This window comes from Falco punctatus (genome assembly GCF_963210335.1).
Source record: "Falco punctatus genome assembly, chromosome: 8".
In the NCBI taxonomy this organism is placed as follows: Eukaryota; Metazoa; Chordata; class Aves; order Falconiformes; family Falconidae; genus Falco; species Falco punctatus.
The window spans coordinates 31,159,839-31,186,844 of NC_137588.1; the positions used below are offsets into that span (position 1 = coordinate 31,159,839).

At 42.0% G+C, this 27,006-nt stretch overlaps 1 protein-coding gene across 1 annotated transcript in view; it reads left to right on the forward strand.

Annotated features, from left to right (window-relative positions):
* Positions 1 to 27,006, forward strand: part of PDIA5 (protein disulfide isomerase family A member 5) — a 103,018-nt gene that overhangs the window by 68,648 nt on the left and 7,364 nt on the right. Inside the window, exons 13-15 of the mRNA XM_080399768.1 lie at positions 282 to 445; positions 2,960 to 3,090; positions 19,390 to 19,460. Coding sequence (XP_080255894.1) covers positions 282 to 445; positions 2,960 to 3,090; positions 19,390 to 19,460 — 366 coding nt within the window. The remainder of the gene's footprint in view (positions 1 to 281; positions 446 to 2,959; positions 3,091 to 19,389; positions 19,461 to 27,006) is intronic.

The following is a 27,006-nucleotide window of genomic DNA, read 5'->3' on the forward strand; positions in this document are numbered from 1 at the left end:
GATTTCTGGGAGGAAATGCCATTTCTGGGAACAGCTCTTAAGCATTATAAAGTAACTTATACATAGGGAATCCTGGCAGAAATGGGAGGAGAACAGGTAACACTGGTTACATTTAGTCCATAAGATGTCTCTTCTGGTTTTGCATCAGCCCTGTGTACCTGTGCTGAGTACCTGGGAAAGTGAAGGCACTTAGATCGTGAGTGATTGCCCCCCAAGTCCATGTCCTGCCTAGGGGGTATGTGTATGTTGCTGGGATTTACAGTTAGTGCTATCTGTTTTAGAGTCCAGGTGTCCTTGCAGCAGTTGATGCTACTGTCAACAAGGCGCTGGCAGAAAGATACCACATCTCAGGGTTTCCTACTGTGAAGTATTTTAAGGATGGAGAGGAGAAATACACTCTGCCACATCTCAGAACAAAGAAGAAGATCATCGACTGGCTGCTAAAGTAAGTTTTGAGGGTCTGAGATAGTATTCAGGTTACTGGCTCCTGAAGGCTGCTTTGGTGAGGAAGTAAATCTTAAACCTAGCTTCGTCGACTGCCTAAATCCCTCGCTAACAAAAACAAACTGAATTCCAGTATTCAAAGCCGTACAAACATGTATGTTAATTATGATCTTTAATACACCAAATCCTTTATTTGCTGCAGGGGTTTTCATAGTTGTCCTGGTATTTCTTTCCCAAAATAAATATTTTTCAAATATACACTAAGCCTCTCACTGGAGAAGGAATAGCAATGGCTCTGAAAAATAAACAGAACAGTCATTGTTCCTTCTTTATACTAAGCAGCAGATTTCACTGTTAGTAACTGAATTTCCACAGTTGTACTTCTCTTTCCAGCATTTCAGAGCCACTGCCTAGAATACCAGCTACGTGGGGCTGAAGGAAAGCCAGTGAGACCAACAAAAGCAGCACCTTTGTCTGCACTAACCACCTTTTCTTGGGTGGTGTGCTAAAATATGCAGAATTAAGTTTGATGTATGATGGAAATAATTTAATTTCAAAGTGTTAAATTGCTGGTACAATTCTCTATTTAAGTATTCTGGGATAAAATATGCATTTCCTTTAGGTACTGTAAGCCTAATGTATTTCCTGCATTATTCGATGGGAAAAAAACTGCCAGTGTTTTGTGAACTTTTAAAACCATTTAGCCATTAAGTACAGTTGGCGTCAGGAATGTAATCTTAATTTTTCCCCTTACTTGGTGGAGGTGGTGTGGTGGGGTTTCTTGGTTGTGGTTTTTTTTCCTTTTCTTTTTAAACTATATCCCCGAGTGCTTCACATCAGGTAATGGATGTGGTCTGAGAGCATGTTGGGAAGTTCTATCTATATTTTACGTTTAGACACAGTACTCTGTTGGCCTCCCTGCATACCCAGGCTCCAGGCTGCTGTGTCAATACTGGACGTTAAGTCACCGTCCTAGTTTCCACCAGTTTACTGGAGGTATTTTGAGTGCTGCTTAATTTGTATTGAGTTAAACAGTCACGGTGATGCTGCCTGTACATATTGGCAGGTGAGTAAGCAATGAGGAGGAGGGAAGGGGTGTTAATCCCTTCTGGATCCTGCTGTGCTTCTGGAATGCTTTTGTCTGCAGCCTCAGGTAGTCAGCAACACAGGGGAAACCCAGGCAACTTGCCTCCTGCTCTTGACTGCTGGATGTTCTCCCAACTAGAGATGCAAGGGAGTAAGATCCTTGTTTGCTGACCAGGGATAAACTTGTCACAGCTGCACTGAAGCTGGTGGAAATAGGGCTGCATCTGGGGTGCAGGCTGCAGTTAGGTTGACACAAGCTGTACTTCTGTCTCAGTAAGTGGTCTTGTTGCAGCCTTGCGGGTTTTGGCTCCGGTCCCTCTGTGGTGACTAGTCTGTGCTCCTGCACTAGGTTGTTACCAGTATCTGGGTAGCTTATTTCAGGTCAGTGTGGGAAGGTCTGTGTGAGATGAAGTCACACCCCTGACTGTAACTGTAATCGATGATAGCTCACACCAGCTGTGTTTGTGTGAAAATTCAGACCAGCTGCCCTAATTCTTTCACTAACAACTGGCAAATCAGTATCGATGGAAATACGATGGATGTCCACCAAGTGACCTTGAGTAGGACTTTAACAATTGAGTTTTTCCTCACTTGGTTTTTATGTACCCAGTACAACTTAAATGGTGTCATTCAAAGTGACAGGAAAGTCTGAAAAGCTAATTTATTACCAAGACGACATATGAAGGTCTTTATACTGTGGCACCATTCTGATGATTTTATATAAGTAATCACTATTTAAGATACAGCAGGAATGAATTTAATGAGTCTGAGAGAGGTCTGTGAGCTGGTGAATAGCAGAAGTTTTGTTAGAGGCGCTCTAGATGTGCGGGATTGCTCTGATCTAGTCAGTATGTGCAGTCATAATTGAAACCTGACATTCTCTTTATCAAGGTAAAATATTCCAGTTCAGTCACCCCCAGTCTTCCAAGTGGAACGATGCTGATTATTGCATCCTGACTTTAATATCTGAATTCAAGAGAAGGTCATGAAATTCTTTATAGAAGTTTGCATGATAGTGATAAGAGTACAAAAAAGATGTCTGAATGGAAGATGCTGTTCTATATCAGTTGCCTTTTGATTCCACCTGCATGCTGTTCTCAGTTCACGTCTGTGGATGACACAGTGATACAAGAGCAATGTTTCTTCCACCCAGATGTTGTATGCAATGTAGGAAATCTTTATTCTGCATTCCTACTCATATGCCTGAGTACAATCACTTAGATTATATTTTCATTGAGTTCCAGAAATTAATGTGCTGCTTTTTTTGTTGTTATCTGGTGTTAGAAATACCAAGCTCGTTCTGCTGCACAGGCACCCTGAAGGACTGTTTGACCCCAGTTCCCGCATGGTAGTTACGACCAGGACATGATGCCCCTTTGCCCGCTTCCAGAAACATTTTCAAACCAATCTCATTTCCTTTCTTTTCTAGTCCTGAAGCACCACCTCCACCTGAGCCTGCATGGGAAGAAAAACAGACTAGTGTTATCCACCTTGCTGGAGAAGACTTCAGGGAGTCCTTGAAGAAGAAGAAGCATACCCTTGTCATGTTCTATGCACCATGTGAGTAAATACCTCTCTACGTGGATGGGTTTTATGAACGCTACAGTTTTTGAAATCCTGAATTAATTCCCTTGCTGTCCCCAGACTTTTAAGGGTAAAGAGATGATTCTGAATATAACTGCACGGGACCATCATTGTCACCATCTTTTGTATCTTTATAAACAGAAACAAAACAGTATACAGTGTTTATTTAAAGAGTTACGGCATTAATGCAGACACCAAAGTGGGCAGGGGTACAAAAACAAAACAGATTTATTTTCCTCTGCTACTTTTTATGGTCCATATAACAAAATGTGATCCTTTATAGCAACACAATGGACATGGAGAGCCTGACTCATTAGTGCAGCACTTCACTAGTGAAATCGATGTAGTGATGTAGGAGGAATCATTCTCCAGAGGCTGAGAACAAATTTTGATGGAATAAATTTTGTCTGTAATAAACCTACATTTAAATCTCCACTGGGAATATGGGCATAGCTTCCTCCTCCCAGGTTGTTTTGTGTGCATCATGCACACACTTATATTTTCGAAGTGCCTGAGAACATTTCTAGAGAATTTTTTAATCGGACCCTTTATAGATTAGGTGAATGGAAGTGACCTTTCTTGTTCTCTGTGTTGTCCCAGAGACAGGCAGACTTGGTACAGGTTCTTAACTTTTGAGGGGTCTGTCAAAAGGAGAAGATAATCCTGGCACTTAGTAGATAGTATTAACTTGCTTTTATAGCACCATGACTCTTCCCCCAAAGATACAAGAAAAAAAATCTTCCCTATCAATGGCCAGCCCTTCAGTTAATGGATAACCTTCAGATAAGTGGTTACTGGCTTGTTCCCGTTAAACTAAAGGTATTTTCCAGAAAGGGATAAAAATCTCAGGTCCTTAATGTTTAATCAGGCAGCCCCTTATTTTGATTTTCTGTTAGAGAATTAAACATGAATGCTTTTGGGCTCCCACAAATCCCTGCTGGATGTGGGAGACGGGAGGGGTGCAATTCAGAAGGGAGATTTCTGGAAGGTTGTAAAAGAGAGGGGAAGGGGACTTAATCCCTCCTCAGCTCCAGTTCCCACCACCTATTGACTAAAAATTGCCCATGTGCCAGGAATTTCTGATTCGTGGACCTCAACTGGTTAAGAGCAAGCCATAACTTTAAAATAAAATGATTGCATATGAAATGGTAAGATTTAGGAGTTCACTGTCTCTTGGGTTCTCTACCCGATGAGTAACTTTCTGTTGGAGAGATTTATTCCCCTTTTGGTGTTTAGTTGCATCTTTTTAAGGCACTAAAATTCTTGGCCATGTTTAAAGCAAAGACACTACATGCAATGAGTATGTAGCTCTCAGTATTGAAAGCACAAGGCAACTTGCCTGATGGGCTAATGATGATACTGTTGTTTGTTGGTTGCCTTCTACCCTGTTGCTCTCAGATCAACCTGACCCTGTCTTTTATGGGCTGTAAAAGCAAGGCTTGGATGTTATAAGACTGTTGGAACTCTTGAGGCTGCCCATCAGACACCTTCTTCTTGCACGGTTTTGGATACAGTGCTGCATGAGACCACCTATATACAGGACAGAGAGGTGCTAAGGGGAACCACTTCTGACCTTCCTGTGACTCCTAAAACAGTCGATGTTGCTGGCTTGTTGTCAGTATGTGGATCATGCAGTTTCTGATTTGTCAGATTTGTCCTCTAAGTGTGGAAGTGTCTGTGTGCAAAGCAGAAAGCAGGCACACAGGAGTGCAGTGAACCTGCCCTTTGTTGGGTGCAGGGGAAAGCATCCAATGAGTATTTTAAATATCTGATTTCTGTGAAATAATCCTTAATGCAATAGAAAGATATAAATCTTTATATTTTTCAGCTTTTCTGTAGTGATAATGTGCCTCCTGCTAAACTTGGTAGATTAACTTTTGTTTACCATTTTCTCAATAGTAAGACCTCTTGGAGCTTACATCGCCAGTTAGTTTTAACTTGCTTATTTTAGTGCAGAAGGAACATTGCTAAAATTGCCAGGTCCCATTATCTCAAATAATTTTCTTTTTCTATTCAGATCCACATCTTAGGTCAGTGCAGACTCACAGTATGTTACTCCATTTGCTTGTGACTCCATGACAGTATTTGTTACACTCACACATATGCTCAGATATTTTAAGATTGGGGGTGTGTGTATACATGCATATATAAAGTATGTTTATATATAAATATTTATGCTAAGAAATGTATCTCTCATCTGTCATTAGAATTTAAGCAGAAAGTTGAATATTCTGACCTTTATAAAGATTTCAGCTAGAGCGACAAACCTTTAGGCAAAGGCCACAGATATATCTTAGTGTAAATTAAAATGAGATCTGTCTTTTCTGTGGCAACTTCCAGTCCAAATTACTTAATATGTATAGGAGAACCATCAATCTGCTGCTATGCTGATAACTCTGGACTGAGCTGAGTGGTGCTTTCATGGTACTGAACAGTGCTTCACAGTGATTTAGCTCCGGAAGAGAAGACTGCTACATCCACATGGAAAAGATGGGAAACTCATTACTCCATCACTCTGAGTGTGGGTGAAGCATAAAGGTTATTCCTGGTGCTTGTGGAGTATTTTAAGGACTGAGAATCAGAATGAAAATACTTGAAATTACTGGGGAAAAAATCCACTTATGTGGACTTGACACCCACAGAGGGTGATGTTCTTAACTTCACATTCCTGTTCCTCCCCCGTGGCATCTCTGTGCACTGGAGTGACTGATTTGGGGTGGGAGGCAGCAGTCGGGGCAGGTCCCCAGTACTGACTTGGGGAAAAAGTGCCAGCTGCAGGAAAGCTGATGCTTCTTATGCCAATAACTGCCTTGGACCTTCATCTGGGTGTCCACTGGGTAGGTCTGTACGCTCTATGGCCACCACGCCATGCAGGCTTATGATGTGGGCTGGCACTCTAGGCGTTTCTCAGGGCTAGCACTTGGAGCAAGCTGCTGGTGTCTGTGCTGCACAGCACCTGGTGTGGCTCTTCTCTGGGCCACTGTGGGGCTCTTGTGGTCGTAAGATGTGCCATCCCACTCCCTTACCTCCAGCTTCAATATGCCTAAAATAAGAGGACAGTGACAGAGTCTGCTGAAGTGAAGCATGATGCCACAGGGGTGTGTAGTGGCCTGGGGACTGCCGTGAGGGGTTTGAGGAACATTTGAAAGCAGTAGAATTATTGCATCAGCATCTGAGAAGCATTTTGGATGGGTGGTTTACAGGATTTGTGTCTATTATCTCCACAGACCAGTCTTTGGAGGTACTGGATGCCAACAAATACTCCAGGTTTCATTTTGCAACTGCTTGGCTTTGTCCAGGAATGAGGAGTGGAGACAACTAGTTTGAGTATAGTTTGGTGTACACACATAGCCTGGTTTGTGGATGATCGGGATTTGAGCAGCTGTGGACCGAATTGTTAAGGGAGCATAATGGATGAGAATAGATGCAGCCTTGCCCAGTTAGACTGCAGTGCTTAACCAGCTATGGCCAGGAGTACACTAGCTGCATGGTATGCTGGCTGTGCTCTATGTCCAGAGCTTGTTTCAGGACTCAGCATTAAATGCTTAGCATCCCGGAATGACCAGTTTGCATCAGTGCCTCTTCTGGGATCAATGTACTAACTTTTCTTTCTTCTTTCTCTTACATCCTCACGGTTTGTTCATACAGCTTATCCAAATGTGTTTTATCTGCATGTTTACTTTTATGTGCTCTCTCCACTCCGTTATCCCAGATAATTGAGATTTGACTTTGATTTTCTGTTAAATTTTAACCTCCTCCTACTATAGCACCTATATGCAAAAAAGAAGCAGTTGGTTGTGATCAGTTGTCAGACTCACAAAAGGCAACAAAATTCCAGTAGATAACACATCTTCTTAGTTGGAGATGTTTTTACTGCATTACTGCTGTAATTACTGAATTCAGGGCAAAAAAGTGATTGAAGCTAGGTGAACATTTTTCAATTAGATAGGGAGATGCAGATAGTTCTTCGTGAGTGTACTGTGTTTTTAACCCAAACTTCTGTCCGAAGAAGCCCTTGGAGTCCTACATGGAATTTCTTGTCAAGCCAATGCAAAGACCTGTATCAAATTAATGACCATCACATTCTCTAACTAAAACTCCCATGGTTCCCTCTTCTGCCTTGTTCGTCCCTGGGGTTTAATATGTTTTCTTGATGCCATAATTTGGTGATTTGACTGTCAAGTTTTAGCTGTTCTTGGATGATGCTCCCTCAAACTTAAGCTGAGTCTTTTCTGCTCTTGTAGAAACAATGCTGAGCTGGGGGCAGAGGCTTCATAGATGGGCATCCTTGATTGCATTAGGCAGAGCATCACCAGCAGGGAAAGGGAGCTGATCCTTCCCCTCTACTCATGGTGTAGGTGAGACACAGCTGGGTTGCTGTGTCCAGTTCTGGGTTCCACTGACATACTGGAGAGAATCTAGTGAAGGGCTGTGATGCTGGTTAAGGGTCTAGAGCACCTGACGTATGAGGAGAGGCTGAGAGAGCTGGGACGCCTGGGTAAGAGGTGGCTTGAGGGGCTCTTAGTAGTGTGTGGAAGTGCCTAATGTGGCAGGTAAAGAATACAGAGCAAGACTGTTCTGCAGTGTCCAGGCACAGGGCAAGAACTAATGGAAATGCAGGAAATTTTGCTTAAACATAAGAGGAAGCGGCGGTGGGTTTTTTGGTTTTGTTGGGGTTCTTTTGTTTTTTGTGTTGTTGGGTTTGGGTTTTTTTTACTGTGGGGGCAGTTGAACACTGGGACAGGTTGACTGGAGAGGGTGTGGAGTCTTCATCCTTGAAGGTACTCAAACTCCAGCTGGACACAGTGCTAGGCAGCCTGCTCTAGCTGACCCTGTTTTGAGCAAGGGAAGAGTGCCTTTCAACCACAGGAATGCTGTGTTTCAAAAAATAGTAACACTGGAGTTTGAAATACACAGTGAGGGGTTTGGGGGTTTTTGGTTGGTTGGAGGTTTGGTTTGGTTTTGTTGGGTTTGAGTTTTTTTACCCTTCTTATTGAGTTGTGATTTTCTCTAAATAGGAAAGGCTTAAAACATCCCCTACTAATTCTTGTACAGAAACAGGAGCTGTCCACTTGTGGCTCATAAGAATGGAAGATCAACACATGAAAACACATTTGTATCATTTTTTGGTCATGATTGCTGCCTCCAAAGAGCCTACAAATGAATCAACTGTGTCAGAAACAGGAATTATATGTAATAGACCAGTCACAGGTCGGAATGGTGGGAGGGACACGTTTTTTAGAGCAGTCATTTTTAGTGGGAGAGCTCAGCACTGAGAAAATTCATTCAGTTCCTACTTTTGTAAAAACAAAGGTAATAAGTCTTGTTGCTGCTGAAAGTATTTTTTAAGATTTTTTAATAGGGAGAAAATGCTCCCTTTTAATGGTTCATAAGGGTGGCAGTTACCAATGTTATTAACTTGCCAAATAGCCTCAATTTGTGCGACTCAACAGGGTTTGCAGAATGGGTATTTTTAATAAATACTTTGCTGGGAGCTGATTTCTGGTTCTCTGTTCAGCAGTGAAACCTTTCACTTCACTGGAAATTATTTTTGTCAGCTGGAAAAGGTTATTTTCTGGTGAAGCCTGACCCACAGGGGTTACCCAGAGAACACCCAGAAATAAACTGCGCTGAGACTGGTTTTAATGAGGTATTTTTGTATTGAGTATAAGTGGCTGTATTTGGACAAGAGGATGTGCAATTAAGAAACATCAGCCTCCTTGGCTCTTCACTTAAATTTTTTGTAGTTTTTTTCTTTCGGGGCTGGAAGAAGTGAATGAGGGTGCTTAATCCGTGTTGTACCTGATAAAATCACAGAAGACTTTGGGGTGGTGTTTGAGCCCTTAAAAGATTGTGTGTTGTTCTAAGCTGTTGGGAGATGGTACCTGGGTATTGTTCTGATGTAAACCAAAGCCAGTTCTTTGGCTTCCAAGTCAAGCAGGAATGCAGACATCATCCCTGTCTGATTGATCTCAGGAAGAAGTAAGAAAGAAATCAGGTAGGGATTACTTCCGCAATAAGTAATCAGATAGGCATCAGGTTTTTTCAGTTCTGACTAAACCAGTCCTGCCCATCCCTGTGTGTTTCATCAGCAGTGCATAAAATGCTGAGAGCTAAAGCAAACCTGCATTAATTTCACCCACAGGCTTTGTTCAAAATATGAAGCATTCTGTATCCTGGTATGCTCCTTCTCTGTCTTTTCACAATAAAAACTGCCCGGTTTCTTCTGTCCAGGTTATGTATTGAGGAATATACAGTGACAAAAAAGCACTTGGCTGAGAGTCCTTGCCAGAGTGGGTTGCACTGTGTGCAGCGTGGCTGCAGACGGTTTTTTGGCTATTAATGCCAACAGCCAGGAAGGCCAGTATGCTCCTCCAGCCCTGCTAGATCACTCATGGGACCCAAGCTGTCATCAGAAAGTTGTTCTTAAGAAATCAGTAATGTTTTCCTTTTCATTCTCTCATTTTTTGAAGTAAGATGGGACAAGGCTGGTTGCACCATATCTCAGCCTTTGCACAGAAAGTTTTGGCAAGATGACGCTGTATCCTGGCTAAGCTGCACCGCTGTCACAAACCACTGCAGTTTTGACTGACCATGCGGCCTCAGCCCGTGGCTGCTGCACCTGAGGTGGCCAGACCGTGTCTTGGGGCTGAGCAGACCTGGGTGGCATAGTTCTATATGAAGGATGCACAGAGGGGGCTAAAATACTCACCAGCTGAATTAATGGGTCCAGATGTGCCGAGCACAGCAGCACAGATGGATTCAGTGTCCTGTGATGGCCTCAGATTGGCTCCCACCAAGAGGTTTTCCTGTTGCTTGCAAGCACATCTTGTTAAGTTTTCATTAGGAGGCTGTATCAAAGAGCCTGAACAAAATGTGCGTGTTTGTAAATGAAGCTTAAGCTATCAAAAATTATTAAAAACATGCTGAACAGAAAGAATCCGTTTCAAGGCAAAAACCCTTGCAGGAAGGATTTTCTGGTTGTTGACTGAGGCAGAAGAGAGGCCTGGACCCTCTGATAATGAAGCTTTAAATCCTGCGTGGGCTGGCACTGCAGAATTTTGGTACGTTAGCTCTGCAGCTAACTGGTTTCTCTGCTGCCTTAGTGGTGCTCTTGCTTACAGGCTCCTGTTAGGTGAGGTGCATTCCTGTCGGTGTAAATAGTGCTGATGCCACAGAGCCCATTAGCAGGCTGGTTTTGATAAAGAATTAATTCGTAGAGTGGTCTCTGCAATCAGGCTGGCAGAACTGCTCTTAGCCCCAGTGTTTGTGTCGAGGATATTAATTAGCACCAAGAGAACAGTTCTAACTGCTCTCAGCTCAGAAGTTGAGGCACTTCAGAGGACTGCGCAAGGCTGTGACGGAAGCACTCAGCCTTGGCTGTTGCGGAGCTGTGGCGTTAAACTAAAATTTGGAAGGGTGATTGAGCTCCTCTTGTTTTGTAAAACAGCATTCATGCTTTAAATCTGTAGTAACCCTAAAATGTTACAGCTGCTTTTGAATTGGTGTGAAGAGTATTACCTGTATGTAAACAGTTCAGGCTTGTGAGAAGGGGAAGAGGAAGGAGGTGAATGCCCTTTGCCCTGTGAAATCCTCTCCTCCCAAGACATACAGGTGTGTTGGTGCAATGTCAGGTAGAGCCTGTGTGGGGTACCTTACGAGTCATTTAACTATGAATATGCCACTCACCCTTATACACTGTCATCAAACCCGTGCCCAGGAAGACAGATGCTTTTTCTGGTGATGCAACATACCATAGCAAGGACTGCTTTCGAGCCTCACCTAGTGCAGGTGTCAGTCAGCGGTGCCTCCCCCAGCGCTCTGCTGGGCCACTGCTAACTCGGAGCAATTTATCTTCTGGATATCAGTTGCATCCACTGGCATGTCAGGTGGCAAAATGATTTTGGTTGCTCTTTAACTGTTTTTTGTGGTTAACAGAGGCTGATGCTGCCTTGGCTAACTGCTCTTACCAGCTTCGTTTGTGCCATGTGGGTCTGCTGGAACTGACACTTAAGTTTTGTTCTGGATGTAACTATTGGTCTTTAATCCTTTCTGTCCAGAGGTGGTTTGCTCTACAGCTTTCCATCTTAAAGGATTGCTTGTTGCCAAATGCCAAGTGCTGTCATGTCATTTGTGATTCACTGCAGTCTGTCATACAGCCTTTTGTAGTGGATAAAACAGTCCAGGAGTTTTGTGCTGAGTCTTTCTCCTCACATTTGCAATTTGGTCTATTCTGATGATTCCGTTGCTGCCGTTTCAATAGTTCATGTCTAAGGCTGTGGCTTCCAGAGGTGTGGGGTTTTTATCCTTCGCATCCTCTGTGTACCCCCAAAGTGCTACAAAATGAGGAGAGCTTGGAAAAAAATGAAACAAAATCCACTAGCAGGCTGTGAAATTGGTTGTAGATTGCCTGTTAAGAGTAGCGAGGCAAGCCCTGGCTGACCTGATGCTTAACTGAAAACCTCATGACCTTTTTCAAATCAAAAGACAAATCCCCCTCCTCTCAATTACTAATATCTCATGTCTTGGAAATATGATTATGCTATGTGTCAGGTTGTGTCAGAAAATGAACTTTGTTTCCAGATATTCAATTAAAAGGACCTCCAGTTCGCTACTGGTAGAACAAAAGCAAATTAACCTTTCAGTAACATCTCCAAATGCCTTTCTCAAATCTGCCTGTGGATTCAATAACTTCTGTAGCTACATGAATTGTGTTGGTTTAAGCAGTATACCCATTTTCAGCTCTTATCTGTGTAATTACTGTCTGTGGCCTGTCTTTCCTTGATTGACCAAGTAATATTCTTGTTTTAATTCTAGTTAATCACTTGGAACTCTTGAAGTGGAAACGGGCTTTGCTTTGCTCTGCGGTCTACAAGCTCCTGGGTTTCCTTTGATAGCTGTGCAATGTGCTGCTTTCACTTGCTTGGAATTGCAGTCATTTAAAAACCAATAACAGAGCGTAGTGTCTACCCCTGTTATTTGGATGGTGATGACTTCAAGCAGAGATGGGGAATCTGAAAGTCATTCCCTGCTCTGCACTTTGCACCCTGAGCGCTCTATCCTGCTGCGTGCTGAGCCCTCTGAGTCCCCAGTGTTTTGCAGTTGAATGAATGGAGTCAGCACCTTGAAGCCCTGCTCCCCTCAAGCAGGATTGTAAACCCTGAGAGTCACTTAACCTCTTCCTGACTCCATTTAACCTTGGGTGTAATGACAGAGGAGGATAATCACGTCTGTCTCTCTTAGGGACAATTTGAAGCGTAATTAATTGATATTAGTTAAAGCATTTGAGATCACCCGTTGAGAAGTACTAAAGGAAGCTGGGGGCTGAAGGGGGAGCAGAGCCCTTCCTCATGCTGAGGACAGAACACAGGCAGCACAAATGTCACGGTCTCACAAATCACTGAGTTTTCAGATCTCCTCTAAGGAGTTGGCTAGGACTTTACTATGAAAATACTGACAGTTTAAGTTAGTATTATGGAAGCAGCTACAACACTAAAATATATGCATGTTTGAACTATCTCTTTGGAAAGTCTCATGTGAAATATATGCATGCTGCTTTGTTCCTTCAGTTACCAGATTTCATTATGTAGAAGATGCTAAAAGCACACATGGAAACAACATGGGTGGGGTTATACATCATTGTGTGTTAATGGTGGGCAAAAAGCATAAGGTAGTGCTTTCTGAAGTTAAAATGCCTGATCTGCACTGGTGTAGAGCCATTTTAGTTGGGATGCTCAGGTTAGGGTCAGCAGAGGCTGTTGTCCCCACCTGACCTGTGGGGCCGTCCTGGCACACTGCAGATCCCAGCTGCTCAGGAGATGGTGATAAAAGGACAGCAAAACCTTGTCACCTCTGTAGCAGTTTCAGCTCAGCAATGTGAGTCAGGGACAGGCTGCATTGTGATCAGGTGGAGAACCACTGTGTGAAAGCATCTTTTTTAGAAAGCCATTTCTTTTCAGACTAAAAAGCACTAGGGATGTGGAATGTGAATTTCCTGCCTGAATTTGACTGGCTTCAGCACACAGCCAGCTCTGAAGGTTACTTAGCCTTTGGCACCCAGCTTGTATAGCTCGTTGTAATGAAAACTAGACTGGCTTTTCTCAGTTTCTATCACTACTTAATCTTTGGATTTAAGCTATTGACACTCCAAGCTTCCTGCCTCCCTTTGCCATGAAACACACTTTCCAGTCCTGTTACTTTTCTTATGGGTCTTTTGAGTCCCCTCCAGTTTGAACTCATTCTTGATTTGTGGACCCAGAACTGCAAACAGTATTTTGGAGATGCCAGACATAGAGGCCCTCTCCACACCTACTTAATATTTTCATTTATATATTCAGTGAAGTTCCTTTTGACGACTCCATCGTTTTCTTTCAAAGCTACATTGCTGGTATTGTTTGGATTTCTTTTGCTTCTGATACGTTTAAAACTCCTTATATACTTAAAACATCATTATTACCTCTGCTGACTGTAGATACTGCTTTGATGTCCATTTGCTTCCTTTATCTATTTTGTACAAATTGTTAGCTTTTGATTTATATTCATTAAAAAAAGCTTCACCTTTCTTCTATGTGCTATGCTAATACAGCTTCCACTCTTCTAAGGAAACTGAATTAACCTTGTACCGTTCAGCTGTAGAGAGGTTATATTATATCACTGAGCTTTGTAGTTTCAAATTAAACAAAGCATGAAGTTACTTAAAGGACGTTTTTCATATTTAAGCAAGTAGAAACTTAGGTTTTTTGGAAAGAGATCTTGATTCCTTCAGGCAATTCTGAAAATTTCACACAATTTTATTTTAAATGTAATAATATGAATATTGTCCAACAGGGTGCATCTGTTTCATCCACTGTTCTGGAGACATCTTTATAATTGCCATCTGGTCCTAATAATTTCGTACATAGAAGTTTTAAGAATCTCTGAAGTTTATCTTTTGACTCACCATCATCTCTAAACAATTGACTTGGTTAAAAAAAGAAACCTTGTCCAATGAAAAATTGTCCATTTGCATGTAATAAAGATATGTAGGTTATTCACTAGATTGTTCCATTGCTTTGAAATCTTCTTTACATCCCTTCTGCATCCCATGGGACCCCGCAATTATGCGAAATGCTTACAAATCTGAATACAGGATGTTATTTCTGTGGATTTATTGAATTGCTACCACAAACATATGCTTGATTACTCTTATATTTGGGTCAATGTGCATTTGGGTTTTAATATCAGTTTTGTGTCTTTCTTACCTTACCTCATGAATGGGTTTATATTGTTCTTTCCTCAGTCTGTTTTTTGGGTCTTTTTTCTTTAAAAAAGCCTTAAACTTTTAAAAAAAAAAGTTTGTAAAGTGATGTGAGCACTTAGTAAGTACTTCTATTTCCCCATGTGCTATCTTTGTTTTATATCATGTACACAAATGTTTTGTGGCATCATTTTGGAAGCCACATCCAGCTCAGCCCTGCAGTTCTTTATTTCTTCAGAGTCCTCAAACCAGTCTTTCTATGAGGATGAAACCGGCTTCTCTGCTGGGCGCCTTTCTGAGCCCAAACCAATGCTGCCTCATTGGTTCTTTCTTCAAAGACACCCATGGAGATGCTGTACTGTTCAGTTGTTCCTGCTATCAGTAAATTCAGTCCACGGAAAATAAGCTGGGCTATATATTTTCCATCACTTCATCTCCCAAAAGACTCACTAGCTTTCCTTTAAATGCCTCTACAATTAGAGGAGATTTAATCTGACTGCCTCTCCCCCCCTCAGTGATAATGAGTCTGAATCAAGCCTGCTTGCTTGCTTACTTGATTTCCCTCATCTGCTGTTCATCAGCCATTCCTCTTGAATTTTTACCCAAAGATATTGTATTTTTCACGTACTGGATCAGTTGAGAACTACTTGGTTTTCAGGGAGAGGAGTGTGATGGTGCCCACCATGACTGTACTGCAGTGTGTCTTCCCAGCCCTTACCAACTTTACATCGTGAATGGTGGAAAAAACACCCTGTAGAAAACACTGGGTCCATGTAAAATTTACATTTGTAGTACAAGGCAAATAGAGCTTAGAACCCCTCTATTGCAGGTATTCCCATACAGATCCTTGGACCTGTGGTTTAAGCAGGCAGCCCTCATCCCCCAGCTGGGCAGAGCAGATACCACCATGGGCTGCATGGGGGACCTCTGGAGTGCAAAATTTTTAGCACAGAGAAGTGAGAATGTCTGGCCAGAGCTGTAATAAAGCTGTATCATTTGCTGATTAGGAATGGAGAATGGCCTTAACACATGCTACTGCCTGTGCGTTAGATGTTAAGCTCTTTTGCTTTCCTGTCAGATAATGTGCAAGTGTGTTTCTGCATTAGGAAGTGCAGTTAGTTTAAGATTTGCAGAATTGATTCAAGGTTTTGAGCTGGGATCTTGTGAAAAAGCTGGATGTTCCAGGAAGGTTCCTTTCAGATTTCTCAAGTCAGGCACAGGAAATTACTGTTCAGTTCACATCTGCTGTTAACACTGTTGAGATCAAATTTTACAATAATGTAAAAATGACAAAAGAAAATCAGTAAAGCAAAGCCCTGCACCTACGTTAGAAGACTCTGTTCCCAGAAGTGCTACTTTCAATGCTCCTCAATTGGAAGTCCACTTCTTGGCCTTGTAGGAAGCCCGTGCATCTACCATAGGACCCAGATTATTCAACTGAAATGAAATAGAATAAATCATCCCACTTCTTTAGTCCATAGTGACTTACTGTCCTATAAATACTACTGAGAAAGGGGCAGGACCTTTTGATTCTTGACACTTTATCCACACCTTCAGATGCCACCAGTTTAATCTCTTTGCATTGCAGCCCATCTGGAATATCCTTTGTAAGGAGCCTGCACACTTCCTATCTTCACGTACAGTGCTTGGTACAGTTCCTTTCTTTGCACTTTCAAATCTGGAAGATGGTGTTAACACTTAAAATAAATGTGTGATAGTGGGTGTGAAGAGGGAATGAGGAGAACAAGTTTTCCGTCTGTCAAAATGAAGACATCAACCTCTGCTTTTATTTTTTTTGGCATGTGTGCTTTAAATAGAATGATGGTGTTGGGTGGCTTCCAAGTGTTTGCTGCATTTGGCAATCCTTCTAAGTTGTAACAGATGAAGTTCTGCTATTCCATATGATGTGCTCCTTCCCCCTTTTTTGGTGACTCCTTGAAACTCCTTGGGAATTCAGCATAGCATTCACATCTGTTCCGTGGATGGATGTCCAAGGCTAACAAAATGCCTACTGGACTTGGGAGTCAGCTCTGCCAAAAGCCATATGGTTGTGTTTTAGTTTTGCAAGCACAGTGCAGTAAAGAAAGGAGGTTGGGCCAAAAGAGAAGTGAGAGGAGGAGGGATGAAGCTTCAGATGCATAAATGAGGGTAACATTGTCATTTGATACTAGAGTGGGAAGATGCAAAGATCACAGAGAAGAGGAAATAAAAGCTGTGAGCATAGGTTCCTTTATCAGTTGTTTTGAGTTACATGGAGCTCCTTTGTGTGGTGGTGGTGACGCATGTTTGATTTTGCCTAATTTCCCAAAGTGCTGTAAAGGTCTAGATAGTCAGATGCTTCCTTTTGTCCTTAAAAGAAGTGCATTTTGTAAGCTGAGAACCATTCTCAAAGCCCTTCTGATGCTACCTACTGAACACCATGCTATGGCATGTGCAGTGGTGACTCGCTGGGTTGGAAGGGACACTGAGCAGCTGCAGCTGCTTCTCTGAGCAGTCACCAGCTAAATGGCCACTTGGACTGTTTTCTTACCAGCCATCTGTTGGCCCCTGTAAAATGGCATCTTGCATCTGTAATAGCCATTGGACTTTTCTGTGTCTGAAAGAATACGCTTGTTACTTGCTGTCTCGTGTTCTGGTTTCTTGAAGAGTTCATGGCTCATGGAGAGCTCTTACCTGCTGCAACTTTAGTAGGGTCTTAGGGAGAGGCTTTACCAAATGCCCTGTCCTCCGCAGGTTCAGCACTCACAAGGTGGGAAACACACTGACTGATGTATCATAAAGCTGTTAGAGGAGAATAAGCAAACATGAAGTCTCATCTTTCTCTTGAAACACCATTTACTGAGGGTTTGGAAGTTGCTGTTTGGTGAAACCTAAATTTCAAGCTCAAGATCATAAGCAGAAAGGGGAATCTGAAAGGTTTAAGTTTTTAGGGGCCTTTGTGTTTTAGTGTAACAGTTGGAAGTGCTTTCCAGTAAACTACAGCACGTAAGGATGTGGACTAGAACAAGTGTTTTTTGTTTTAGAGGTGCCTGATTTTTCTCTTTTATTTTTTTGTCTCTGGAATTTTCCCTAGATGTTGTCATCAGTTCTGATTTATGTAGAGCAGTGTTAACAAGTCAACTAAAGCAGTCAACCCACAGTACAGGAAATTATTGAAGATGTGTCAGGAGGCAGGATTGACCCAAAGGCTTTTCAGTATCAGGCAGATAGGAAAACCAGAGAGAAAATGGGTCACAGAAGTGGGCTGATGGACATGGGAGCAGCCTGGAACCCTAACCTCCTCCTCCTCCTTCTCCTTTTCTTTCTTGACCATTTCCTCCCAGGCAAATGCTGAATGACTTAACAAAGTTAATAGTTTACAATCCGTAGAGGACCTGCACTATCTCCCACCAAAACACATCTGCCATCAGGACAGACTGCCGTTGTGCTGTGTAAAGAGTTTGAAGCCATTAAGATGGATTTGCAGAAGTGCCTCAGTTTCCCAGGAAATGTCCCCTTGACTTTTCAGTATTCTTAGTTACTACATAGTCTCTCTATGTATTTATACGCATGTCACAGCAGTGCTTTCAAAATCTAGCTATGAAGAAAAAAATACTCTAAAGTACAAAGCAGTGCATGTAAGCAATGAAATTGCGTTTTGGTGAAGATTAAAGGGGTGTGCAGCCTTTCCTTTGGTGAAAGGGGTGTGCAGTGTTTATGCACAGCTGCTGTTTTTCTTGTGAGCTAAAAGGGTGAGTGCAGTTCATGAGAGGGTTCATGCCAACCTCCTAAGAGGGCATTTGTTCAGTACTGACTTAAAAGTAACACAGCCATTTGTTCTTTGTTGTAAAATACTGGTAAGCAACAGTAGCGTAAGTGTAATTGGAGCTTGTGAAAAACTGATCTCTGCTCTGTTCTGTTCCTATCCAGCAATAATAGCAGGATGAACTTCTTTGCTTTTGCTAGCATTGTACAGGCTTGGCTGAAGCGTGTCCATTCCTTTCTTCCCTGCATCTAAGCAAAAAATAGTGTCCTGAGTTTTTGCTTATGAACAACCTCTTTATGCTGTGTTTGAAAAAAGTAATTTGTTACAGATATGCAGGTACTTTCCTTTTCAAAGCCTTACTTAGTATTGGTATTTTGAGAGCAATTTAGATTAATCGTAGACAATAAACATGGCTTCTGAATTAAGAGCACTCACATCTGAATCTTGAATCAAGAGACCAGTTCTTGCTCCCCTTCTGTGGCGGCTTCTGAAATGTTTGAGTAAATATTGTGTATGTTTAAGCAAGGGAAGGACTGGTCTTTTGTTCAGTGCTGTGGTGGTGCAAACAAGTATCAGTCCAGCTCCCACACAAAGCTGTCTGGTTCTTGTGTGCTGTGCCTGTAAAACTCCTCTGGGGTTGCTAGTTTGTGGTGAGCAGGAGGAAGGTCTCCAGGAAGGCCAGCAGCAGTCATCCTAGCCTGGGACTGGACCCCTGTTCTCCATAAGTGGAAGATGGGTAGCCTGTGGGACTTGCTTCTCTTCCCCTCCCATGTGTTCCTGGTGGCTTGGGTCTAACACAGGCAATTCCCGAACACTTACAAACACGCCTGGCGACTTCCTTTCCAACTCCAACCTCTTTCTGTTCACAGCTGTGCTGTCTTTATTCCTGTGTCCAAATGTAGCTGGTATCTGTGGCAACAGCAGTAATAACCCACAAGAAGGTACAGCAGCAGAGAAATGGTTTGTCTGTTTGTGGTTGGCGACCTTAAAATGCTCTTAAGGGACTGGCGGTAGAGAAAAGCCCTCTGCACCGTGGTCCCTATGTGGGATGTTTTGTAACTGTAAGGATACACTTAAACTGCTTGAAGTCATGGACTTTAAACACCTGCTTAAGTTTGTGTATCTGACTCATGGTCTAGAGATGCTTTGTCCTGCTCTTCATAGAACAGGAGAACCCTTGTCTAGAATTATTTTTAATACTAATTTTCCACTGATTTATCTTGTGTCTTGAGTTGTTGCAGTATCTTATTTATAACTAATGTTTGTGCTGGTTTTTCTTTTCTATATTGAACAGGGTGTCCCCACTGTAAAAATGCCATTCCACATTTTACAACCGCTGCTGAAATCTTTAAAGAAGATCGAAAGGTAACTTGCTGTTAAGTATTTCTGAGATATTTGAGAATATTTTCCACCATTTGTACTTTTTAGGCTTTGATTATTGATAAAGGTGGTAGGGGCTTGTGGATAAAATTGCTGTTACTCTTAATAGAAATGTATCTGCATTTTAGGGGTTGTATCTTCTTTTGGTCAAACCGAGCTACACTTTTAACCTGTTTTGCTTTCCTTAATCTGTTGTCTTTTTTGTTTAATTCTTTGTTTAAGAGTTCTTTTCTATGAAGCAAAACACATTCTTTCTTACTGAAAGATTAATAAAAGGTAATTTACATCATCTCCATTCTCCTTCAACTTTTGTCAGCCATTGAGGTGCATGTGGAAAACCCACAGTCCTGTAGCACTCAATCATGTAACTAATCTTTCTTTGCATAGCATAAATGTAATAGATTTCTGTAAGTTGGTTGACTTGAGTCCAGAATGTCAGGCCCTTCTAGGACCCTCATGCTTCTGCCTTGAAAACACATCTGATGACTGAAACACACCAGTTAATGTCCTTGCATCAGCTGAACCATTTTAACTTGACTGTTTGCATATCTGGGATTAAAAAAAACCCAACACCTGAGCCACTGAATTTAACCAGATAACTAGTTAAAAACTTTATCTCTGAGTGAACTGTATTTCATTCAGATCTCTGAGTTTGTTCCAACTGCATGATTGCTTTATGTTTAGGTGTGGCATGGAAAAGATTTGGCAATTTAATAGGGAAACAGCTTTCTGTAGCTTCCTGAGGCGGGGAAGTGGAGAGGGAGATGCTGACCTCTTCTTACTGGGATCCAGTGACAGGACACACGGGAATGGTTCAAAGCTGCGCCAGGGCGGGTTTAGACTTGGACATTAGGAAGCATTTCTTTACCAAGAGGCTTCCCAGAGGGGTGGTCGATGCCCCAAGCCTGTCGGTGTTTAAGAGGTGTTTGGGCAATGCCCTTAACAACGTGTGTTAACTTCTGGTCAGCCCTGAAGGGGTCAGGCAGCTGGACTAGGTGATCATTGCAGGTCCCTTCTAACTGAAATAGTCTAGTCTATAGTCTATTCTAAATGAAGAGGTGATTTTGTAACAGTTACACCGCTGTTAATCAGCCTGCTACTGTAACAGGAGAATTTGTCATGTTTTTTTTCTTTTCCTCTCATCTTTTCTGTAACTCACAGAAGATGCATCAGATTGACAAGTAACAGATCATTCTTGTATCACTGACTGCATATAATTAGAAGTCCATCACTTATGCCCTCTGGCACATACAAGCTTTAGAGGAATGCAGCTTTCGGTTCTCTCACTGCTATAAATGTGTGCTCAGATGCCTTTTGGTGACTTGTTTGTTTCCAAAATCTCTGAGAAAGTGTCCTTGTTTTCCCACTTTTCTGGTAGTTCCCAATGAAACCTCTCTTTCCTAAACTCATTAAAATTTCAGTCAGAGGAGATGAAGCAAATGTACCCAACAATGTGAAACTTGCTTATTAGAGCCCTAGGATGTATTACCAAGCAATCTGTATCATGGTGCAGTTGATGGGACATTGTGGTGGCAGTAAATGCAGGCCTGTGAAGCTTTCCATTCAGACTGCAGCTTATGAAGGGACTCCAAGAGCACAGCAGTGATTGACGGTTGCAACTCTTGACTTCAGTTTAAGGCTGAAGTGGGGAGGTATAAAATGTAATGAGTTGGAACAGGAGAGCCAGTAGGGAATATTAAGGCTGGTGCAGTTTCAAAGAGGTGTGTGCAGTTAGGGAAAACAATGTTATTCCACCCCAGTGACTTATGAAAGTGCCAGGGATTGATTATCTGGGGAGCCCTATTCAATTGTGTACAGCCGTAACCTGCCAAGGTGCTTCTTGCTGCCAGTTGGTGTCCTTGTGGAAAAGAAAATAAACCTGTTTTAAGACTTCAGAAGGGCACGTGGGTGTTGCCACAAGCAGCACTGGGCATATTCCTGTGTTTCAAACAGGGCTGAGCCTTCAAACTAATTCATAGTTCTTTAGGGTTTCAAACTTCTGTAAAATTACTGCTTAAGAGGGAAGAAGTATTTCTTCTTTGAAAAACAGAGAAAAATTACTAATTTTCTTTTTTAGTCTGTAGTAGTGTTAGGGTTTTTTCCCCCTGGAGGAAGGTTTTTTTCACTTTAACAGAGTATGATAGCATTTAAGCTGTATCTTCTTTTCAGTAAGGGTGGTCCTTCAATTAAACGTTTAATTCTGCAAAAGCCACAGGACAATCAAAACCATTCCAGCCTTGAATTGCTTATAAATGATATCTTAAAAGGTATCCTTTGGGAGACTTTGAGTCTTTACATTGGAATTTTGAAGATGAGCAGAGCTTGAGGCTGTGAAATACGTGTCTTTGGCTTTGCAAATTCACTGTATGGAGGAGGGGGGTTGGGGGGGGCTCCTGCGCCCCACCCCCCTGGGGCTGTGTGTAATGCTATGTACTTTTTCATCATCTGCACTGCTGGAGTTGGAGTTTGAAAACACAAGACTGGGAACTTGGCCCCGAATGTCAGTTCTTGTTGACCACATCACTGCTGGTGGTTTTAGTAGAAACCCTGAGCCTGCTCGCTTGCCTAGGGCAGTCGTGTGGCTATTGCAAACCACGGCTCTGGGTGTGACCCGTAAACCAGAGCCTCTGCATCTTTCCATGTACCTGGGGAAATTCAGTGACAGTAAGACCAGCTCAGTGCAGAGGCTAGTCCAGTGAAGCAGTTCACATACGGCTTTCAGTTATTTAAAAAGGGAAAAAAAAAAAAAAAAGGCCATCTGGAGCATTCTTGCCTTGGGGCGCTGTGGTCTTTGCATACAGCTGCCAGGGGAAAGCCTTTGGCCTCTGCTCCACAGCTCGAGTTTTGGCAGTGACCAGACTATGTCAGAAAATGCAAATGTGAGGATTGTCACTTAGCTGAACAGATTGAAGAGCAGGAAGGCATGTTCACTAACTACTCCAGAGACTCTTGAAAGGGCAACAGCTGAATCTTAAAAAAATCTGCATTCTTCTTTTTGGCTGATCCTTCTAGCTGAACTTTAGGATCTGATTTGTGATGCTCCAGCTTGGATTTGCTGAAGGAAAGCTCCTGACTCCTCAAGGCCTCTCAGTAACAAATCTCTGGAACACACCCGAAGGGGCTGCTGGTTGACCAGGCTTCTCCATTTTCACTAGACTGTTTCTGTACAAATGCACTGACCTAAATGAGAGCGCTGCGACTGGGTGCTAGGGAGTCTGTGCAGAAACAGCTGTGGTGGAGATTGCTGGAAAGGGTGCAGCTGATGGGGTGGGTCGGGGTGCTCGCAGGGAGCTGTGAGACACCAGTGAAACTGTTGAGTCCCAATGTGTATTGTGAACCATGGTTTGAACCATGGTTTAAAATCATTATACCAACCAAATCACTGTACAGATTTATCCAAACGAGTTAATATTTTAATTTGGCCAAGAATTTGATCTGTTTGCTTAAAAAGCATGTGTTGAGTTTCTTTTTAATTAGACTCTTAAATATGGTGATGTTAGCACTGTACATCATGGTGCCTTCTAATGGGTCTTCCCTTTGCAAACAGGTCTGCTTTGTGAAACAGCTGATGAATTGCAGCTATAGTAATGCTGCTATGGCACATCAGGGCAGCTAATAATGAATCTGCCATTTGCAAGGCCTTTTACATTAAGAACAGTAGCTGAATTGCAACAAGCTTTAGCAGGCCAGCTCCTAACTGCTGTTAGGATCCAGAACAGGTAATATAAACAGAAACCTATGGAGTAATCATAGAGAGGGATGCGCATCTGTCTTATTCGTAGGTGCTTTTAAGACATCTGGCAACAGCAGACTTTTTTTTTTTACTACTTCTTCTTCCTAATAATCAGATAATGGTCATCTGGAATTGACTGTACTTTAAAAATGTTGCTTGGAAGCATTCTTTTCCATGTTGCAATTTTACTTGTAATTTTTGGGAGGATTGTGATAATTTTGCTAAGCTTATCATATATCATTCCTCTTCAAATCAATATTCAGTTAGTTATTCACTTCCATTTTCATAACAAAAGTCAATATTAGCTCCAGCAGAGATTTATTTCCTTGAATCAATAAGCCAGTGTGTGGCAGTACATATTTTAACAGGAGAGCAACTGGGATTGCAGGAGGTATTTTTACTGTATCATCATACAGTGACTGGGAGACAAACTGTTAAAATGAAAGTGGTTTAAGAACAGAAAGGAGGAGTTACTTGGAGGGTCAAGAGATCCCACTTCCAATTTTCTACACATCTCTTTGAACCACTGGATGTAATTGTGTTCCTTACCTGCAAGATCCCTCTAGAGCAAAAAGTTGTTTTGTAATTCTGTTGGAAGAGAACTGTGATTCCTGACGTATGATTAGATGATACTGCAAGTACTTCTTTTTTCCTTCCAGCACTTCCATAGTAAAAAAAATAAGGCATCATCCTTCTGTTACAGTTGAGGCACATGGAGATCTATGGTCCCATTTTCAGCATAGCTCCACTTCTATTTAAGCACCTAAATTAAAAGCCTGATTTTTGCAACAGCTCAGTGTTTGTGATCAGACCACTTAATCTGAACAATGTGCCATGCTCTGTTTCCTTTTTGAAGAGCTCTTCAGAGCTGGTCATACGTTGCTCACATTCTAATGCAGTGCGGAGTGAAGTTTGCAACTCTGTAGATAAGCTCCCACTTCTTTGGTAAAACCATGGAACATTGCTGTGGGACTTTCCTTTTCAGATAAGGGTATGTTCCAGTCCCAGGTGTTGCTAGAGTTGTGTTAAAGTACGCTGACTATGTAATAAAGGAGAAATGCATGCTAATGTGGGGTTTTGGGGGGTATTTTTGTTTTTTTTATTTTTATTATTATTATTATGCATGCTAACCTGGTATTGTTAATTGTTATAAGCTGCATACCAGTTGTGAGGAACTACCGATAACATTGAGAAAGCTGGATGTACTCCAAGGAACTTCCTCTGAGGTCCACAGTCTCTGATTGATTATCTTTTCATTTGATAACTGTTCTTCTGTTCCTGCTACGGCTACTGAACAGGATGGTGATAAACCTGAAAGGCATTGCCTCTGGAGAGAAAACTTGTATATAATGATGTATCGTCAATATCTAAGGCAGCACAGCTTTGGGTTATGGAGTAACCCAACAGAGTTTTATGCTTGTGGCAGGTATAGCACTTGGGGTTTTTTCTTCCTGAAATGTTTTTTTCAGTGGATTTTTCCCTCTGGTTAGAGGAAAATTAGGAAAGCTGAAGAAATTAAATTTTAGCCCTAACAATAAAAATCTACATAAAATCAATCTTGTCTTCTGAAAGCTGTTACGCTGGCTTCTTCTGAAAGCTGTTACACTGGGTTTTTCCATAATGGACAGATGTACACACACACACACACACACACAAAAGTCTTACACCAGCATTAGGAGAGTTGCTCTCCCAGATTTTTAGAGGTGTTTTTCCCTCTTGATGAGAGGGAGCTCATGAGAGGTGATGTCAAGCATCTGGATACGTATCAGGGACATCTTTTGCTTACCCTGTCTCAAATTTCTGGTTCAATAAAGTTAGTGTTTTTACGAGGCAGAGAATAATAATCTTGCTAACCTGTGCTTTCTAGTGAACTTCCATGTAAGTTGTTGCTGGCAGTCCAATATGAAGATGATTTCTGAGAGTAACATCCTCCAGAATTCTTGAACTACATTTTTGTAGAGATTTGTTGGGTGGTTTTTTTTTTTTTTTTCCTGACTCAGTTTTCTGCCGCAGCAATGTAGAACTGTTTGTTGCTATGAGGATGGAGAATGAGAGGAAAACCTCCCTGCAGTGTATCACTACTCACCTGAGCCAGGACTGAAGTGAAACCTTCTCTTTGTGGGCTGCATCTTTTTGTGTGCAGCCTTTCAATATAGTCATGAAGTAGTTCACCCTAACTGAAAACTGCCTGTAGGACACTCTTGTAGCAGAAATGGAATTTAATACTCACGGGCCATGAAAACACAAACAGAATGAAGCAAAGGGGATGGGTGCTGCTTGCTGAAATTCTGATATGTCTCAGAGTTCAGCTGTCTGAAGTTGTCAGGATTGAGACTGAAAACTGGTCTTCAGTCCAGAAGCGCATTTTGCTACAAGTGTTGTTCAGCATTACTTTTCTCTTCTTGCAGTGCACTATATTTGATCTTCCGGTGTGAGACAGGCAAGACAATTAGGACTGTGATGCTATGGTAATGAGTGCATAGAGATGGTAGCAACCCCCTATATTTAGGCTGCTTTAACATTTCCACTCTAAAGTAATCACTCAAGCTCTCCTAAGTACTCTTACTCAGCTACTGTTGGCAGCAGGCGTTTGAAATGCAGACTTGGATACCGTCTTGGGAATTAGATGTCTCTCTATGAAGTTTTGCTCAGGTCTGTATGAGTTACAAGGCTTCTGAAAATTGCTGTTTCCCTTCTCTTACTGGCTGTAAAAATAACCAGATGGGAATATAAGTTCTGAAGAGTTGGGCTCAAAATGGCATTTGCAGGAGCAGTGGCGAGTCTGTGGAGCTGTGTGGGAGCTTGCATCAGGAACATTTCAGAGAATGACAGACCATGGATGTGTCCTCCAAACACTACTCCAGATGTACGTGTCCCTTCCCATTAGACCTGTTAGGTTAGGTGTAGCGTTAGGCCAACGTGACTGTTGTGGCCGGACTTAGACTGGGATCTTTGTGCATTACGTTGGTGCACAACAAATGCACAGATGGACCAAGTTAGATTTCCGTGTGCAGTAGAGGAGGGCTGTATCTCAAGCAGGCTACTAAGCATTTCTTTCAGAAGCCACCTCCTTATAGTCCATCAGTCATCTGGTTTGAGGCAACAAGTTAAGATGTCCTGAACAAGGTTAACAGTAGCTTATATAGCATTGTGTTCCTCCACTGCACCCTCTCCTCATTGAGGGCTGTTCTCACAAAAGCCTTTTGTAAATGAAATTGGGCTCTTTGTTCCAACCAAGGCCAGTCTAGATGTTTCCAGAGAGGTACAGATAAAGAGGGCTTCTCTTCTTCCAGTGGACTAAAATCTAATTTTCTTAATCTCTGAGACACTATCTAGGGACAAATGAGTCATCATCAGTCACAGGTTTCATGCCTCAGACCAGCTACTAAGATCTGGATGCATGCAGGTATACCTTCCCCGTTGTCTGGCTGTAATCTCTCCCTGTGTGATACTTAGAGCAGTGAGAAAAAAACAGGTTTATTTATTCTTCCTGTTTTCAGGGAAGCAGGACTTCCAGTGTTCTTTCTACATTAATACCATGATGTGAAATAAATATTTGTTTCCATTGTAAGCTTTCCTTTGCACAGAAGTAGCCAACAGGGCTCTAAATTTTGGCTGGCTGCTAAGGTCAGGAAGGCATAAATACTCAGATGAAATTCTTTTGCAGTGTGTTATTCCTAACCTTTCATTTTAACTGGCCCTGAATGAGTAGGAGTCTTTCTGTTTACAAAAAGGAAAAAAAAAAAAAAAGTGTGACATACGTGATTTTAACAACTCTGAAGAGTTCTGTTTCTGTAA